Raw genomic sequence first — 16928 nt, 5'->3', positions numbered from 1 at the left:
CAACTTCCTTCCCCAAATCAGGGAAGTTCTCTGCTATAATTTCCTCCAGTATACCTTCTGCCTCTCTCTCTCTCTTTTTCCTCTTCTTCTGGGATCCCAATTATTCTACTATTGGTTCATTTTATGGTATCACTTACCTCTCGAATTCTCCCCTCATGATCCAGTAGTTGTTTCTCTCTCTTTTTCTCACCTTCTTTATTCTCCATCATTTTGTCTTCTGTGTCACTAATGCCCTCTTCTGTCTCATTTATCCTAGCAGTTAGAGCCTCTGTTTTTTATTGCATCTCATAAATAGCCTTTTTTATTTCGATTTGGTTGTATTTTAGTTCTTGAAAGGGATTCTCTATGTCTTCTATGCTTTTTTCAAGCCCAGTTAGTATCTTTATAATCGTTATTCTGAACTCTAATTCTAACATTTTATTTACATCCATACTGATTATGTCCTGCCAGTCAGTGCTGCCTCTTGTTCTCTTTTTTGAGGTGAGTTTTCCCGTCTTGTCATTTTTGCAGAAAGTAGTTGCTTTTCTATTTGTAGAGTTGCAGCTATTCTTTTCTTAGATCTCCAATTGAGTTCACAGGTGTTCAGAATGATTTGATAGCTGTCTAGCTGAATTCCTGGGACCAGGCGAAACTAAAGTCTCCTACTTCTCCACCATCTTGGACTATTACTCTTATGTTTTAAAAAATGTTCTGTTATTTATAATATGGTAAATAGATATAACCCAAATAAACAAAGTTCCCTGGGGTTCTCAATAATTTTTAAGGGTGTAAATGGTTCATGAGGCTAGAAACTACTAATCTGGAAAATACGGTGGTTTATTGCGGGGATATTTAATCAAGATTTTTTAATATATGTATAGGGAAATGAAGGAATGTGTGAAGTTGCAAACCTGCATTAAATATGTGTTTGTGTTTTATGTGTTCATATAGCTAGTTTTTTAAAATAGGAACCCTTAAATCTTCCTTTTCATATCTGTGACTTTCTACATATCCCCCAAATCCCTGGCAATACTTTTTTTGTGCTACACAAGGAATTTGATGTCTGAAGATATACTTTTTACTGTATAGCTGTAAATATTAGGCGTGTGTTTGAGTATGCAATAAGTTGTATTAAAATAAATGTGTACAATAAATGATTATGAACTTTAATGGATATTTCTGAAAGAATGTAAACTATCACTCATTGTTATTTTGGAAGTGATTTTAGAAATCGTTGTCCAGGTTTAGGTTTGTAACAGTAGTTTCTGTAATTAGCTCCTCTAGGTTTCCCTTGTCTCCCCGACCGGACTCAGTGCATAGCACAACTTCAAGCAGTGACTCCCACGACAGTGAAGAGAATTACGTTTCCATGAACCCAAACCTGTCCGGCGAAGACTCAGTACGTAAAGTCTGCATCTGCACCTCTGTTTCTTTCCAAGCCCCCCTTCCAAGTCCTGCACGTTAGGATCTTTCTCCCAATCTCTTAATCTTACCCTACAGCCTTCTTTATATACTTGAGGAAGAAGGATAGAAGACCACTTTTTAAAATGCTTTTTAAATAATAATATTGTAAAGTTTAAAACCGATAAAGCATCAAGAGTATAATACCAACATCTATAAAGTAGATAAAAATGAGTTAAAAACCATAAATTTTTTTGGTTCTATTTCTTTTAAGATACACTTGATTTTTAAACCATTCAAGAAAATATACTGGAACTATTTCATAATGCAGTTCTCCAGGTCCACTTTATGGCATTCTTAGAGTGAAATGATCTTGTATAGGAGGTCTTTTGATAACCTTTCAGTAATATACCCTTAGATATGGCTTAAAGATTAGAGACCTGTTACAAACCTAGTTTGTTTCAGATTGGCTGCATTACCATAAGGCACAAGGATTTTATAATTGTAGCAAGCCTGTGTTCCCCAGAAATTATATAGTTGCCAGAAAATACTTAGGATATTTAAGAATACAAGCTAATTTTAATGTTTAAAAACATTTTGCTTTTGTTTATCCTTAAATCACATTCAGCACTTGTTCTGTTTACTTGTATTTTAGTAGATGAGTGTATCAGTTATGTTTAGGTTCACCTCTGAGTAACAAAAGATAAACAAAGAACAATGACTTAAAACAGACATTTATTTCTTTCTCCCATAAGAGTCTGGAGAGAGTCAATCCAGGGTTGTTGCGGCAGCCCTTTCCAGAAGGTCCTTGGGGAGTCTGACCCCTGCCAGCTCCGCCATCTTCTGGGTGTGGCTCACATGCTCCTAGAACAAGCTGGGGCTGCACCAACAAGCCACATTCTGAGCTGCAGAATAGACGAAAGCCTGTCCGCCTTGTAAAGAAGGTTCCCAGAAACTGCCGTACACACTATGTGGCCACAGAGACACAAAAGGGGCCAGGAAGCATCCTTTGTTCTGAGGGATGGTGGGCCTGGCTAAAAATCTGTTCACGGGGGAGAGGGAAAGGCAGATGTTAGGGCCCAACTGGGTAGTATCTGCCAGCAGAAGCAAGCATGTGATACCAAAATTTGGAATGGGTAACATTTTAGTGACCTTATTTTCTTTAAAGCAATACTCTAGAGATTCAAAATAGAAAGTCCATTTCCATCAACAGATTAGTTGTACATCTTTAATGTACGTTAGGCAAAAACAGGTTCCTCACAACCATGTGTTGTCAGGAAACAAAATTAAGTGATTTGAAAGCTTGATGTGGTGCTTAAACTAATTAACTTTAAAATATCAAATTTATACATTGTTCAAAATGAATAAGATAATTTAAAATGTTTACATCAGCCCTGAATTAGAATACAAGCTAGCTACATCAATAATGCTTTCACCAATTTTTTAAGGCAGAGCAATTTTTATTAATTGGCTTCTGCTTTTGGATTCACTATTTTTCAACTTGGTAAGTGGTGTTTTATTATTTTTATTAACTTATTTTTTTTTCTCATTATAGTAAATAGACCGGTGAAAGTCTACATAAATCCTCATTGCTATATCAGAGTATATATTGTCATCAGTTTTTATCATTAGGTGGTTGAATGGATTTTTTTTTATTACAAAAGTAATTATTTTCTGAGATACTGAAGAGTTTCCTTTTGCCCCAAATAGTGAATTACCATAAAAATTTTGGAAAGGACATGTAGTAGGCAAGTTTGGAAATGTGATTTGTCATGAATTAGTGTTAGGTGAAGGGAAAAGATGAGAAAGAAAAACATTGCAATCAGAAAGTCAAAAGAAATAAGAATATATAATTGTTCTTTTATAACCTTATAACATTAAGCCAGAAAAGTGCTTTTGCCTGCCAACTAATGATTTCTGAAGTACTTAGGTGCTAAGTGTTAGAAATAAGCAAAATGTTCCTGGTGAAAATATCCACCACACCCCCACCCCCATTCACAGTAGAAAAGCCAAACACCATTTCCATCTCCTCATGCTGCCGGCTGCAAGAGTTCATCATAGCCCGACAGCTCTTCCTTAGAAGATGATAGTTACAGCAATGTTTTCCATACCTCTTGGAAGTTAGTGCATTAATGGAATACCGTAGAAATTCACAATATCTCATTGTGCTTGGACTGATGAGGTCATTAAAAAAAATTGTCTTGGAGAAGTTGAGACAGGATCAGATCAAATATGGCTTATGCCCACAATGAAGAAAAATTCTGTATATTGAAGTTTTAAAACATGACACATTTCCCATACTGATGATCATAGAACAGGCGGTGTTTAACGAAACCGTGAATTGGTGATGCTGCCTATTAATTTATACAAAGATCCAAAGTCAGGCATTCGTGAAGTGAACCCTTAGTATGACGCTTGAAATTTGAGTGACTGTACGTCACTACTAAAGGCATAAGTATTGTTATATAACAATAACAGCAAAAATACGTTCAATAATTTTCCTTTAAAAAGAATTTTAGAAAATCAAAACACTACTGTTTTTTTGGTTTTGGGGTATTTGTGAATTCACAGAACATTTATGATAACTACTAGAATCTGAGGGTTTTTCTAAACTGTTTTGGGAAAACACTGGGTTACAGACTAGAACTCAGAGACAGGCTGTTCCCGGTTGAGATTAGATCAAGAGTAAATGGACTACCTTGCAGGGACATACATTTTAACAACACTTAAAGATGAAAGAATTTCCAATTCTAATAATAACTAGACAGAAAACAGTTTAACCAGCAATTCTGAGAAATTCTCTTCAGGAACAACTTGTTGAGTTTAAATGTTTACATCATATGAGCTCATAGGTTCCTTTCATAGCCTTGCAATACTATGAACAACTCTAGGCATTTCCAGTTAGGGGAATTCCAGGTACGGGTTCTTTCACGAGTCACATTTGAATACAAAATTTTACACGCACACACTTCTGCTTGATTTTTTATTTGAGAATGAAATATGGAGTCATTCAGAAAAAAAAATTCAGTTTCTTTATGAATTAGGAAAAAAGGGAGAGGGAAATAGCTATTTGCACTAATTGAGCAGCAAAACTTGCTTATTTTTGCACCTTACATGTTATTGTCAATTTTTTTTAATGTTTTATCAGTGGTTGGTAAACTTCATTTAAAAATCTGTTCCTACAAATAGAGCCCTCACATTCAGTCGTACAGCTTGCTCACTGCATAAATACACTAAAAATACTGCACACACTATGTGATATGTACAGTAGGCTGCACAGTATCGCATTTGGGGGGACGTGCAGGTCAGACCATATCCTGCTCACCAGGCCGTGGGCCCCGGCACAGAGCTGTGTAGCCCCACAGACAGGAGCACCTTTTTCTAATTCACAAAAATGTTTCGCACAGGCTATCAGCAGTCCTGCTTCAAATGAGGAAATAAATTCAGTATTTTTCCAGCAATTGTCTTTTACCTAAATGACAGCTTCCTCTGTTTAACTTGAGCTTAAAGAAAAGGAGTAGCAATATAGAATCAACGGGGGGCGCCTGGGTGGCTTAGTTGGTCAAGCATCCAACTCTTGATTTCGGCTCAGGTGATGAGCTCAGGGACATGGGATCGAGCCCTGCCTGGGGCTGTGTGCTGGGTGTGGAGCCTGCTTAAGATTCTCTCTCTCCCCCTCTCCTCCCACCCCACCCCTGCTCATATGCCCCCCATACTCTATCTCTCTCTCTCTTTAAAAAAAAAAAAGAACAGAACCAGGCTTATGCAGTTTCCAAATTGCTTTGTTCATTATAACAAGTGTAAATTTTAAGTATATTACATCATTATGGTTTTATTCAAAAGTATGAGATAATATGTGAATATTCATATCTATGTGATAGAAAACACAAGGATGGAAGCTGCTAATGACTATCTATGTAGACTTGCCTATGAGAAGTCTAGAACATTTCTAGGTGAGGTGCAAAGCAGCAAGGCAAGGAAGGAAACAAGTCATTTGTTGGCACACGTTTAGCACTGTCGTAAATTAGCATGGGGTATATGTAGGGTATAAATCCATGTCATCCTTTACTTCTTATTCACCATTGATCTTCAAGTTCCTAACAGCCTGTTGCTTTTGCATTTTTCTGCCTCAGGCTTTTTTGTTTTCATCATTTATTGCTGTCCTCTATCCTTTTTTCCTTTCTCTCTCTTTTTTTTTTTTTTTTTAAGAGAGTAACCCTTCCATTGTACAATTCCCATTAGGACAGAAGAGATAGGGCTGAAGAGAAGACAGAAGAAATGAAGTGGTAAAAATTCCTGATGGTTAAAACAAAATAGACTTTGCCAGTGAAATCATTGTTCATAGCCTTTAATTGATGTACATATTCTAAACTAATTTCAGTGTGAGAGCTTTTTTTTTTTTTAAGAGTTATTTATCTATTTATTTGAGAGAGAGAGTACAGGCAGGAAGAGGGACAGAGGGAGAGGGAGACTCAAGCAGACTCCCCGCTGAGCACGGAGCTGACCCTATGACCCTGAGATGGTGACCTGAGCCGAAACCCATGTTGGCTCGCTCAACTGACTGAGCCACCCAAGTGCCCCAGCATGAAAGCCTTTAAATAAAATATAGAGCTTTTTTAAAAATTTAATTAGAAAGCAAGGAAAAAATTTAATTAGAAAGCAAGGATTCTTAACCAGTAGCTTAAAAATGTAATTGAGTTAAGGATATCATTTTAATAATGTTCAGGCGGCGCTATCCCAGCTAACTGTAGCTTGATGTTTCAGTCTTACTTTGAACCAAGTTCGACTTTTGAAACTACATTTAACTTGTTCTAAGCTAAGTTGTAATTAATTTTATTAATATTAGGTTATTTTCCTCCAGTCCTAAAAGGTTATTTAACTTTCTAAGCAGACATTGTTTTAAACCATATCCTCTTGAAATAAATATTTCGGCTTTAGTAGATGACAAACAAGATAAGCGGTATGTCTCATGGATGTCTGACTGTTGATTTTGTTGTATTGCCATTTTCAGAATCTTTTTGGCAGTAATAGTCTTGATGGAAGAAGCAGTCCAATGGTCAAGCCCAAAGGAGACAAACAAGTGGAATACCTAGATCTAGATTTAGATTCTGGGAAGTCCACACCGCCACGTAAGGTAAGTGAAATCTCAGTCTATAAACGCAATTAGCTCACCTTTTGTAAACCCACAGAATCATGTTTCCTTTGGAGAAATTTTATTAGTATGTTTATTTTAAATTTAGTAAAGTCTGTTACTTAATATTGTTTTGTAAATCACAATTAACAAAGTTATGGAGACTAATTTGATTTTTTCCTTTTTAAAGGTATAGAAATTATATACTTCTCTTTTAGTGGTTACTGTTGAAGTGCTTGCTTAACAAAATCTGAAGTTAATCATTGTTTTCATTCTCTTTCCATTGATAGCTCACATTACTCCCCTTCTGATGTATGTGCTATTTTTGTCCAAAGTTTTGGTTTTTTCCTTTTGTTAAATCCACAAATTACACACTAGTAATGGTAGTAGTATTTTTATAATATAGATAGTGTTTACTTACATTTTCCTATATATTTGAGAACTTCTTTTATCATTTCTTCTTGTATTTTAGGCCTTCCTCCAATAATCATTTTTTTTTTCTTTTTTTCTTAAGAGAGGGAGGAGGTGGGGGTGGGGCATGTGGGGAGAAGAGCGAGGGAGAGGGAGAGAGAATCTTAAGCAGGCTCCATGCCCAGCACAGAGCCCAACTCAGGGCTCCGTCTCACAACCCTGGGAGCATGACCTGAGCTGAGATCAAGAGTTGGATGCTTAACTGACTGAGCCACCCAGGCACCCCCATTAATCATTTTTTCTTCCTCCTTAAATACATCTTTTAAAAGTTCCTATTGTGGACGTCTGTTAGAGGGAAATTCTTGCAATTTTTGTTTGAGCAAAACATCTGTATTTTGCCCTCATTCTTGAGAAAGAGTTTTTTTGAGTTCACAGTTATTGATTGGCAATAAATTTCTCTCAACACATAGGGGATACTGTTCGCTGTCATCTGGCTTCCATTGTTCCTGTTGAAAAATATGCTGTCAATCTAATTACAGTTCCTTTGTAGATAATTTGTCTTTTTTTGTGGTCTGGCTGATGTTAGGATCTTTTCTGTATCTTTAGTGTTCTGCAGGTTTACTACAATGACATCTAGACACAGATTCCTTTTTATTTATTGTGCTTGATGGAAGTTGTGCTGTTTTTATTCTGGATTTGTATTTCTTATCAATTCTAGAAGAGTCCCAGTCATTATCTCTCTTTTTTTTTCCAGTCATTATCTCTTTAAATACAGCTTTTCAACTATTCCTCTTATCCTCTCGTTTGAGGTTTCTTACTAGAGATTAGTTAGAACTTATTCCGTTTTCCATGCCATTTCACTTTTTCATATTTTCGCTCTATTCATCTCTTTGTGCTTACCTGGATAATTTCTTTAGATCTGTCACCAGGTTCACTAATTCTCAATTCTTCTGTTTAATCCATTGTTTAATTTTTAATTTCAGTTATTTTATTTTTATTTCTAACATGAAATTTTGTTTGTTTTTTTAAATACGCCTAGCTATTCTGAATAGTTTGTTTATTGTTATTTTATTCCTTTTATTTAGTTTCTTAATTCCTTTAAAGATTTTGTACATAGATATTTTATACTGTTTATTGTCATTTCAGTATCTGAAGTCCTTGGAAGTCTGAATCTGTGTTTATTATTTCTGCTTACTCTCGATAGCTTGTTTCCTTCCATGTTTTATACATTTTTTTGCAAATTCATTTTGCTGAGCATATCTGTGGGAATCCTGCAGACCTAAATTTCCTTCTGAATAGATTTGCATTTTCTTCTGCTGGGAAGCACTTTAGGACCACCTCAGTTCCCTTCAGGGGTTCCTCGCTTAACAGGATGGTCTCAGATTGGGCATGCCCTCCCACCCGGGGCCTCCTGATTGCATAGCTGAGATTAACATTCATCCTAAAGACAACTGTAAAGTTTACCTTGAGCAGCTCTTTGTCCCCTCTGTTTTCCTCACACCTTGGGTATTTCTCTTACTTTCTAAAGAGCCTGGCAATGCATTAATAATTATATGTGTTTTAAGTTAGTTAGTATTTAGTTGTATTTTAGAAGTAGGAGATCCTGGGGCACCTGGGCGGCTCATTCAGTTGGGTGTCTGCCTTTGGCTCGGGTCATGATCCTGGGGTCCTGGAATCGAGTCCCGCATCGGGCTCCCTGCTCAGCAGGGAGCCTGCTTCTCCCTCTGTCTGCTGCTCCCCCTATTTGTGCTTCTCTCTCTCTCTCTCTCTCAAATAAATAAATAAAATCTGAAAAAAAAAAAAAAAAAGAAGAAGCAGAGGGCCTGTCAGCCTATGTAGCTTGGCATTCTTGAAATACTGCTTTTCAAAAAACATTTCTTAACTCTGAAAGTGAACACTGATGCATGTTCTCAGGACTTGAAAAAGTGAAGCTTAAGCTGAAGGGAGAGGCCAGTTGTGTATCTTAAGATGAGCCAGGTGTCTGCGATCCCGATTTTACAAGAATTCCATCTGCGTTGGGAGCATTAGTCTGCATTTTTATATATAGTGACTTTAAATGTAAGGGGAAAACAGTGTACAATTAAGAGAAAAACAACATTGTTAAATTGAGATAATGTTGTGTGTGTGTGTGTGTGTGTGACCCAATAGAATTTCAAGAGTTACAGCATATGTCTTGCGTTTTAAGACTAAATTTCCTCCGAACTCTTTTATATGTGGGCTTTATGGTGTTTTTCTTTGCNGTGTGTGTGTGTGTGTGTGTGTGTGTGTGTGTGTGTGTGTGTGTGACCCAATAGAATTTCAAGAGTTACAGCGTATGTCTTGCGTTTTAAGACTAAATTTCCTCCGAACTCTTTTATATGTGGGCTTTATGGTGTTTTTCTTTGCTTTCTAGCAAAAGAGCAGTGGCTCGGGCGGCAGTGGAGCTGACGAGAGAGTCGACTATGTTGTGGTTGACCAACAGAAGACCCTGGCTCTAAAGAGCACGCGGGAAGCCTGGACAGACGGGAGACAGTCCACAGAATCCGAAACACCAGCCAAGGTTGTGAAATGAAAATACTGCTTCGCTGTTTCTGAACAAAAAAGAACCGCATTGTAAAGATAAATCCTGTTTGACTGCAGATGACTTGACACTTCTAGGTAGATCTTCAACTGAGTGGAATTGAAGTCAAAGGACCTTTCAGACGTAATCAAGCAATTTAGACTGTAGATGGTGCTTTGGTATCGGAACAATTCGTAACATGTAAATAACGTGGGAAAATAGTATTGTTTAGCTCCCAGAGACACACTCGTTCCATAGTTAACTCACTTGTAGTATTACTGTATTTATGCACTTTTGTTTAAAACATTGGTTTGGGTATTCCCAAATGTTCCTTACCGTAATTCCTTTGGGAGTTCTTGTTTTTCCTCACACTACTCTATATAACAATACTAAGTTGACTAAGCTACTTTCAGATTTGGAAACTGCTCTTTAAACTACACTCTAACAACATTAAGATGAGAAGTAGATCCACAATTACGTTTCTCCCTGAAAGGTTAGGTGATAACCATTAGCTTACTACAGAGTAACAGTTGGACTCATCACTCACGGACTTCCAGAGTGCCGAGGGTAACGTTTGTGCTGGTGTTAGGAACTGATGGTCTGGTTCGTGTTCGTTTAGTCTTCAGTGTGGAACTTGCTTATATTTTGTTAATTACTGTGTTTTTGGTTCATTGAGTGAAGATTCTGCCAGGTGGGATCTTGCACCTCGAAAAGATTGGATAATTTCACTGTCAAGTAAGCCTCCAGGTCATTTGCAGCGTGCGCTGATGATGTGCTCTCACACTTGCTAACGTGTATGAAACTTTACATTATTTGCAAAACATAGATGATGTAACTAGTCAGGTACGTACCAGGCCCTGATGTGCTAATACACTGATAAAGTTTAGACAATGAGCTCCAGGTGTGTTCCTGTAAGTCCTAATATTGGTTTCCAGTTTGGACTTAACGAAACATTCACTGTTAGTTATAGCAACATACTGTGATTTTTTTAATTAGACAGTAATTCAGATTTATTACTCTTAAGAATGAAATTCTATCTTTTGACACCGTAGTGCCCTTTCTATGTTTTTTTAACTTTACTTTATATTCTTCTTGGCCTTATATTTAAATCCCTATGCAATTAATATTTTATATCTACATTTTTAAAAAAAATAGATGTTCTATAAGTGATTCTCATATGTAGCACCTATTGCTTTTCCAGTAAAAGAATTAAGGATTTTGTACTGTGATTTCTATTCACTGCCCTAATTCGAGAAACATTGAAGCATTGCTATAATGTGAAATCTTATAGTCATGGATCTCTTCCAACCAGATTTCTGAAATGACGAGAGGAATTATATAATTCTGTCTCACCTGTAATATGGTCCTGTGACATGGATATCAGAACCACAAATTTTATATAGTGAGGCTACAATTATATTTATCTGTTTTGGCTTTGCAGTGTAATTTAGAAAGCAGGTATAGTTGTTTGCCTTTTTTTTAACTAAGTTACATACAATCTCTTATTGGTATGAGAATAACAGTTTTTGGAGGGGGCAGAGGTGGGAGTGCTCACAGCCGAGGCATGATTCCCTCCATTCAGACCTCTTAACTGTTGCCTGAGTACACAGATGTGCCCTGATTTCTGGTCTCTTGGCCATAGTACTGTGCCTAAGCAGTGTAATGAGTTTATTTCCCCAATCCATGAACTACAAATGTTCATAACAAGATGAATTGTAGACTAGTAACATTTGATGCTTTTAAATGTTTGCTTCTTTTTAAACAAAAACTAAAACCCAGAAGTGAATTTTCAGGTGGATTTTTAAATAAAAAGATTGTCTGAATTTGGTGTGTGCAAACTGTTTTATAATGAAACCACAAAATAAAATCCAAAATGATTGAAAGGTGCCTCAGCTATTAAAGCACACAACACAGTTGACGTGCTAAGATGCTAAAATTGTGTTATATGGAAGATGAGCGTATTTTCAGATTTAGAACACAACAATAAGTATATTCAGTAAGTATATTATTAATTCAAAAATGGAAATCCTGTTTAGAGCTGCCTATCAAAAGAGTCTAAGGCAAATAGACTTGACTTTTTTAGAGTAGTTTTTCAATTTTTTACAAGTTATCATTTTTGAAAACCTGCAGCACTCTAATTTGTAGAAGTTTTCCCACTGTGCAGAGTAATTTAAGAATTGAAATGTATTAGGCAGTTTGTTTTAGAGAATGAAATCACGTTAAAACATTGTATTAACAAATGAAAAGACAGTTTCTTATGGAGCATTATTTTCCAGACATTTTTTAGCAATGGAATCTTTCTTCAATAAAATTTTATGTAACCCCAACACGTAAAGCCTGAAAAGTTCATTTTATCAGTGTAAATATTTTGGGTTCCTATTTAAGTTTATTTATCTTAGTCCATTACTAGGAATAAAATTTGCGAATAACACAAATGTGTAATTGGCATTATAGAGTTGGCAAAAAACTTCAGTGGCCAATTTGTTTTATTTGCATATTATCGAGAAAGTTTTGATTCACGCGAACATGAGTAAGTGTAAATAATAGCAGGTTTTAAACACACATCTCAGAAGGTTCTTTGATTAGAGATAGCTGAAGTTTATTCCAAGGTTTAAAAAAAATTATTCTTGTAGTGGAAGTTAATACATACACAGTCTTCAGTATGGAAAAAAAAAAGGGGGGGGGTTATGTAACACATTAGAATGTGCATTTTTATTAAGTTTTAAAAATATACACTTAGTAAAACAAAACTTTTTAAAACCCTAATCATCTCCAAGAAGCTGAGTTTTGGCCATGCAAGAGTTTGAAACCACTGGTTGATCATATGACAGTTATAAGTCAGAAATCTTTTTCTTCCATATGTTTGATGTTCTCTATTTTTTATTCCTTACTTTGAGAAACTAAAATTTTATGAAGGTTTGAATACCAAAGCACAGTTCTGCTTTTAAGAATTGCAATTTTAACTTGAATAATTTAAGCTACTTAACTCCTGGAAGGTATCACTTAGTAAGCTATAAAAGATGGTTTTTATCTACACTATACATTTTCACCAATACTGTATAAGCTACTGTGAGCATTTTAGAGAATTCCATAAAGGTACTACTGTGTGTGTGTGTAGCATTGTATTTAATCACAGACTAAATTTGGTAGAGAAATACTGCTATACTTGCACATTAAGGTCATAAGTCAGTTTCTTCCGGACTCTATAATTAACAGGGGTCACAATCTTCATATTCATAAATGCATTTAAACTGGAAATTGAACACAGTGTTTTTCTTTTTCTCCTAGTAGGAAGTTGTCTGCTCACCCCCCCTTAAACAAAGGCAGTATTTTTGGTATTTTTTAAAACATTGGCTACTTTGTGCCTGTACACTATACCGTAGACAGTGATCATAATTCTTGGGATGCTTTCAGACACTCTTAGTACCCCTTCCTTTGGCCCACTGAAGTATTGGTATTAGTATTCTGAATGAATACAAAGCCTGTAAAATTTTAGAGACAACAAGGTGAGCCTATCCCTCCTAATCTTGTCTTTGGGTCATTCTGGTAGGTCTTGTCCTTTATTGTCAAATAAACAATCAGATCCATGTCAGGGATTGTACATATGACCAAATCAAGGGGATACAGGGAGAGAGACATATACATATATCCTAGGGTAAGACTGATTGTCAATAACAGCTGATGTGTTATATGTAAATCTGTATATAATTTAAAATACTGACAGCTCTGAGATGAAAAGCCATGGTGTAAATGAATAATGTAGACATAGACTTGATAGGATGAAAAGTTGATTGCCAGGTTGTGGAGATAATTGGATTTTACTCTGACTAAATACGTTTATATATTACTACAGCTTGAAATAACTTAGTTTGTCTTCTCTTCCATAAACTTAACTTTCTTTAGGTTCATTAAAATGTCTATTATGAGTTTCAACAAACTGTTTAGTCGAGGGGTTAACATACCTTCTACTTTACCTAAAAAGACATGGTTTTGTGTAAGTTGTTATAACCTGAATCAATTGTTGGTAATCATCCGAAATTTCAACAGCAAAATCCTATGTATAAGTTTATTTTCCCCCTCTTGCACAACTTTTTTTGTAAGATCCAATTGTAGATATTTTCTGCTACCAAATAAAACTTTTCAAACAATTTGGTTTCAAGACTTTAACTAGTCGGTTTGGATACTGAGACTGTGAACCAAGAAAGACAAATTTATATTTCTAACCCTTCCTTAAAGTCTATCTAAATTTAAAAAACCCAATTCTGCCATTTACTATGCATTGTCCCTTGAACAACATAGGTTTGAACTGTGTGGGTCTATTTATTCACAGACTTTTTTTCAGTAAATACAGAACAGTACTCTGTTTTCCTGATGATTTTCTTAATAGCGTTTTTCTAGCTTTATTTATTGTAAGAATATGGTATATAATCTAACACCAAATATGAGTTAATTGAGTATATTATCAGTATGGTATCTGGTCAACGGTAGATTATTAGAGTTAAGTGTTAGGGAAATCAAAAGTTACATGTAGGCTTTTGATTGTGCAAGGGGTCAGCATCCCTAAGTCTTGTTCAAAGGTCAGTTGTACTTTCCCAGCCCTACTTCCATAGGGTCACCCATGTCTGCAACAAAGATCTCACCAGATCATGCCTGAAATAACAATCATCACACTCTAACTCAATAAGAAAAACCTGAGACTGTTTCCATGTACATATGCTCTTGTCATGCTCTCATTTAGCCAGTCCTCCCAGCCTTTTGTGGAGTAAAAGGCCAATATATAAGGGTCTGCATGTAGCCTTTTTCATCAGAAAATACTTTTTATATATAAAACATGACTTGGGAAATGCTAACCGGCTGTGCTTTTCCATTTCTATGAGAGTTTTCAAACATCTCCAGTACTTCATAAAACCCAAGAATGACCACGTCGGTCCTTGGGCCTACTCATTCCAGCATTTTGCAATTCTGACTCATTAGATCATATTTAGGGAGGTTGGGGAATGTGAGGTTATCTTCTTTGAGATCATTCGCTCCTCATCTGTGTTTCTGTCACCTTGTAAATGGTGACACTTCTGACTATTGGCATATTATTTCTTTGGGGAAAAAAAGCTGCTTTCTCTGATAAACACTTTTTGAGTTACAGTTTTATTAGAGTTTTGTAGAGAATAACTTGGCAATTCTGTGGATGTGTTATTGCATATTTAAAAGCTGAGTCAGTGATGGGAGGCATTTTATTAACTTGTGATGGGTAACATTCCTCCCTTATTTCCTTTTTTTAATATTAAAAAATAGTTTTGTAATAAAAGAAGTGAACATGTATAGAAAACTAAGTTTCTCAGATGTGTTTCTGTACTTCTTTAGAACAGGATTTTATAACTATTACAGTGATTATGTTGGTGATTAACTCTTAGCATAATGTATCTCTGATTTTGTGTTCTATGCGATGCCCAGAACATTTGGAATACTCAGTGTGAGGAAATACAGTGTACAGAAAAGAAAACAAGTCAAATACCAAAAAAAAAGCCCACTTTTTCAAATACAGTATTGCGATGGTTGTATCCAACTTGGCTGGGTGTGGTGCCCGTGTTTGTTCAAACACTAGTCTAGATGTTGCTGTGAAGGTATTTTGTAAATGTGATTAAAACATATCACCCTCCATAATGTGGATAGGCCTCATCCAATCAGTTGAAAGTCTCATAAGAGCAAAGGCTGAGGTTTCCCACAGAAGGGTTTCTGCCTCAAGACTATAGCATAGAAATCTTGCCCGGATTTCCAGCTGGCCAGCCTGTCCTACAAATTTCAAACTTGCCAGTGCCCACAATTGTGTGAGCCAATTCCTTAAAATAAATCTCTCCCATATCAATGGAAAGAGGGATGGATGAATAGGTAGACTATCGGTTGATTATGTTGGTCTGTTTGGTAAACCATGACTGATACCAGTATTCATTCATTGATCTGAGTGCCTGTTACACATATACCAAGCAATGATTCTGAGGTTTAACTTGAAATATATTGGCAGTCTCTACTCCAAAATTATTTTCTCTTCTAAAATTAAAGTGTTGATGAATTTCTGAAGCCATTTACTGACAGTGAAACATGTTTCTACTTATGCTAGTAGCTTATGCTACTTTTGTCTTTCAGGAACCATTAAATTGGCATGAGGGGGAGACAGTATGCTAAAAGAAACAAAGATTATTAGATTCTTGCTGGGTGAGGCACAATATCTTATTAACAGAATTTCATTTGCTGCTTTCAGGCTGTGGTCTTGACTGTTGCCACATGTTATGACCTTAACACATTTATTTAATTATCCCTGCTTTAAATTTCCCTTTTGTATGTGAGACACATATCCTATATGCTTCTAAAACCACTTTTTAATAGTTCTGTAAAAACAATGAGACCAGAAGTTGCTTACTCCAGTCCTAAGACAAAGCAATAATTCTACTGGATGGTGGCCTATTAAAAATTAAATTATTAGCTCCTACATGTGTGGCATTATGCTAGGTGCTGTGGGAAACAAATTTACATCATCTTTATCTTTACAAATGTGTGAAATAAATTATATGGGACAGTAAATTACTTCTGAGGTTCCAATGATGAGCTACGGAAGAAGACTTAGTATCACAGTCAAGAAAAGCTTCAAAGAGACGGAGATTGAGCTGGGTTTTGTAGGATTAGCAAGAAGGAGAAAGGGCGTCTGAAGAGACAACAATATGAACAGTTTATTATTAGTTTGCTATTGCTTTATGAGAAGAGGGTGTAAAAATGTCAGAGGAGGCTAAAATGGAGAGCTGTGTATCAAGTTGAAGGTTATCAATATTGTACTATATTTATATAATATTACCTAATGCTGTAACAAACCAAAATGTGATGGCTCAGGCGTTAAAAAAAAGTCATTTATTCTCAGTTTCCATGGTCAGAGATTTAGGATTGTCTTAGCTGGACAGTTCTGGCTGAGTCTTTGATCAAACGACAGTCAAATCAGCTGAGTCTGTAAGTCATCTTGGGGCTGAGGGATCTGCTTCCAAGGTAGCTGGCGCATGTGACTGGCAAACTGGGAGGAGGCCTGTGTCCTCTCCGTGTGGGCTTCACAAGGCCGCGTGAGTATCCTCGGGGCATGGCGGCTGCCTTCCCCCAAAGCTGGTGATCCCCAGCACCAAGCATAGGCTCCAGGGTCTTTTATGAGCTTGGCTTGGAAGCCACACAGTCATCTCTGTGCTACTCTATGGGTCGTACAGTCAGTCCACCCCTGATTCATTGTGGAAGAAGTCTTACAGAGACATGAATACCAGGAAGTAAGGATCGCTGGAAGCATCTTAGAGGACTGCCATCACAAAGGCAGAGTTGGGTGTTAAGAGATGAGGCCAAGGATGGAAGGTCTTCAGAAGCAAGTGGAACTCAAGTGCATTGGGAATGAAGGATCTTCAAAACATCAGAAGAAGCCTAAGCATTGAAAGAGTAGGTCACAAG

General features: G+C 36.4%; 1 protein-coding gene across 8 annotated transcripts in view; it reads left to right on the top strand.

Annotated features, from left to right (window-relative positions):
- GAB1 (GRB2 associated binding protein 1) overlaps positions 1-13609 on the top strand; it is a 125215-nt gene extending 111606 nt beyond the window's left edge. For all 8 annotated transcript variants that reach the window (XM_019804936.2, XM_019804938.2, XM_019804937.2 and 5 more), the window contains 3 exons: positions 1255-1378; positions 6392-6514; positions 9315-13609. In XM_019804936.2, the coding sequence (XP_019660495.2) occupies positions 1255-1378; positions 6392-6514; positions 9315-9473 (406 nt within the window). In that variant the 3' untranslated portion in view covers positions 9474-13609. The remainder of the gene's footprint in view (positions 1-1254; positions 1379-6391; positions 6515-9314) is intronic.
- The last annotated feature ends 3319 nt before the right edge of the window (positions 13610-16928 follow it).

Source organism: Ailuropoda melanoleuca, chromosome 5 (genome assembly GCF_002007445.2).
Source record: "Ailuropoda melanoleuca isolate Jingjing chromosome 5, ASM200744v2, whole genome shotgun sequence".
In the NCBI taxonomy this organism is placed as follows: Eukaryota; Metazoa; Chordata; class Mammalia; order Carnivora; family Ursidae; genus Ailuropoda; species Ailuropoda melanoleuca.
Note: the sequence above shows the minus strand (reverse complement) of the source record. Positions and strands in the feature narration are given on the sequence as shown.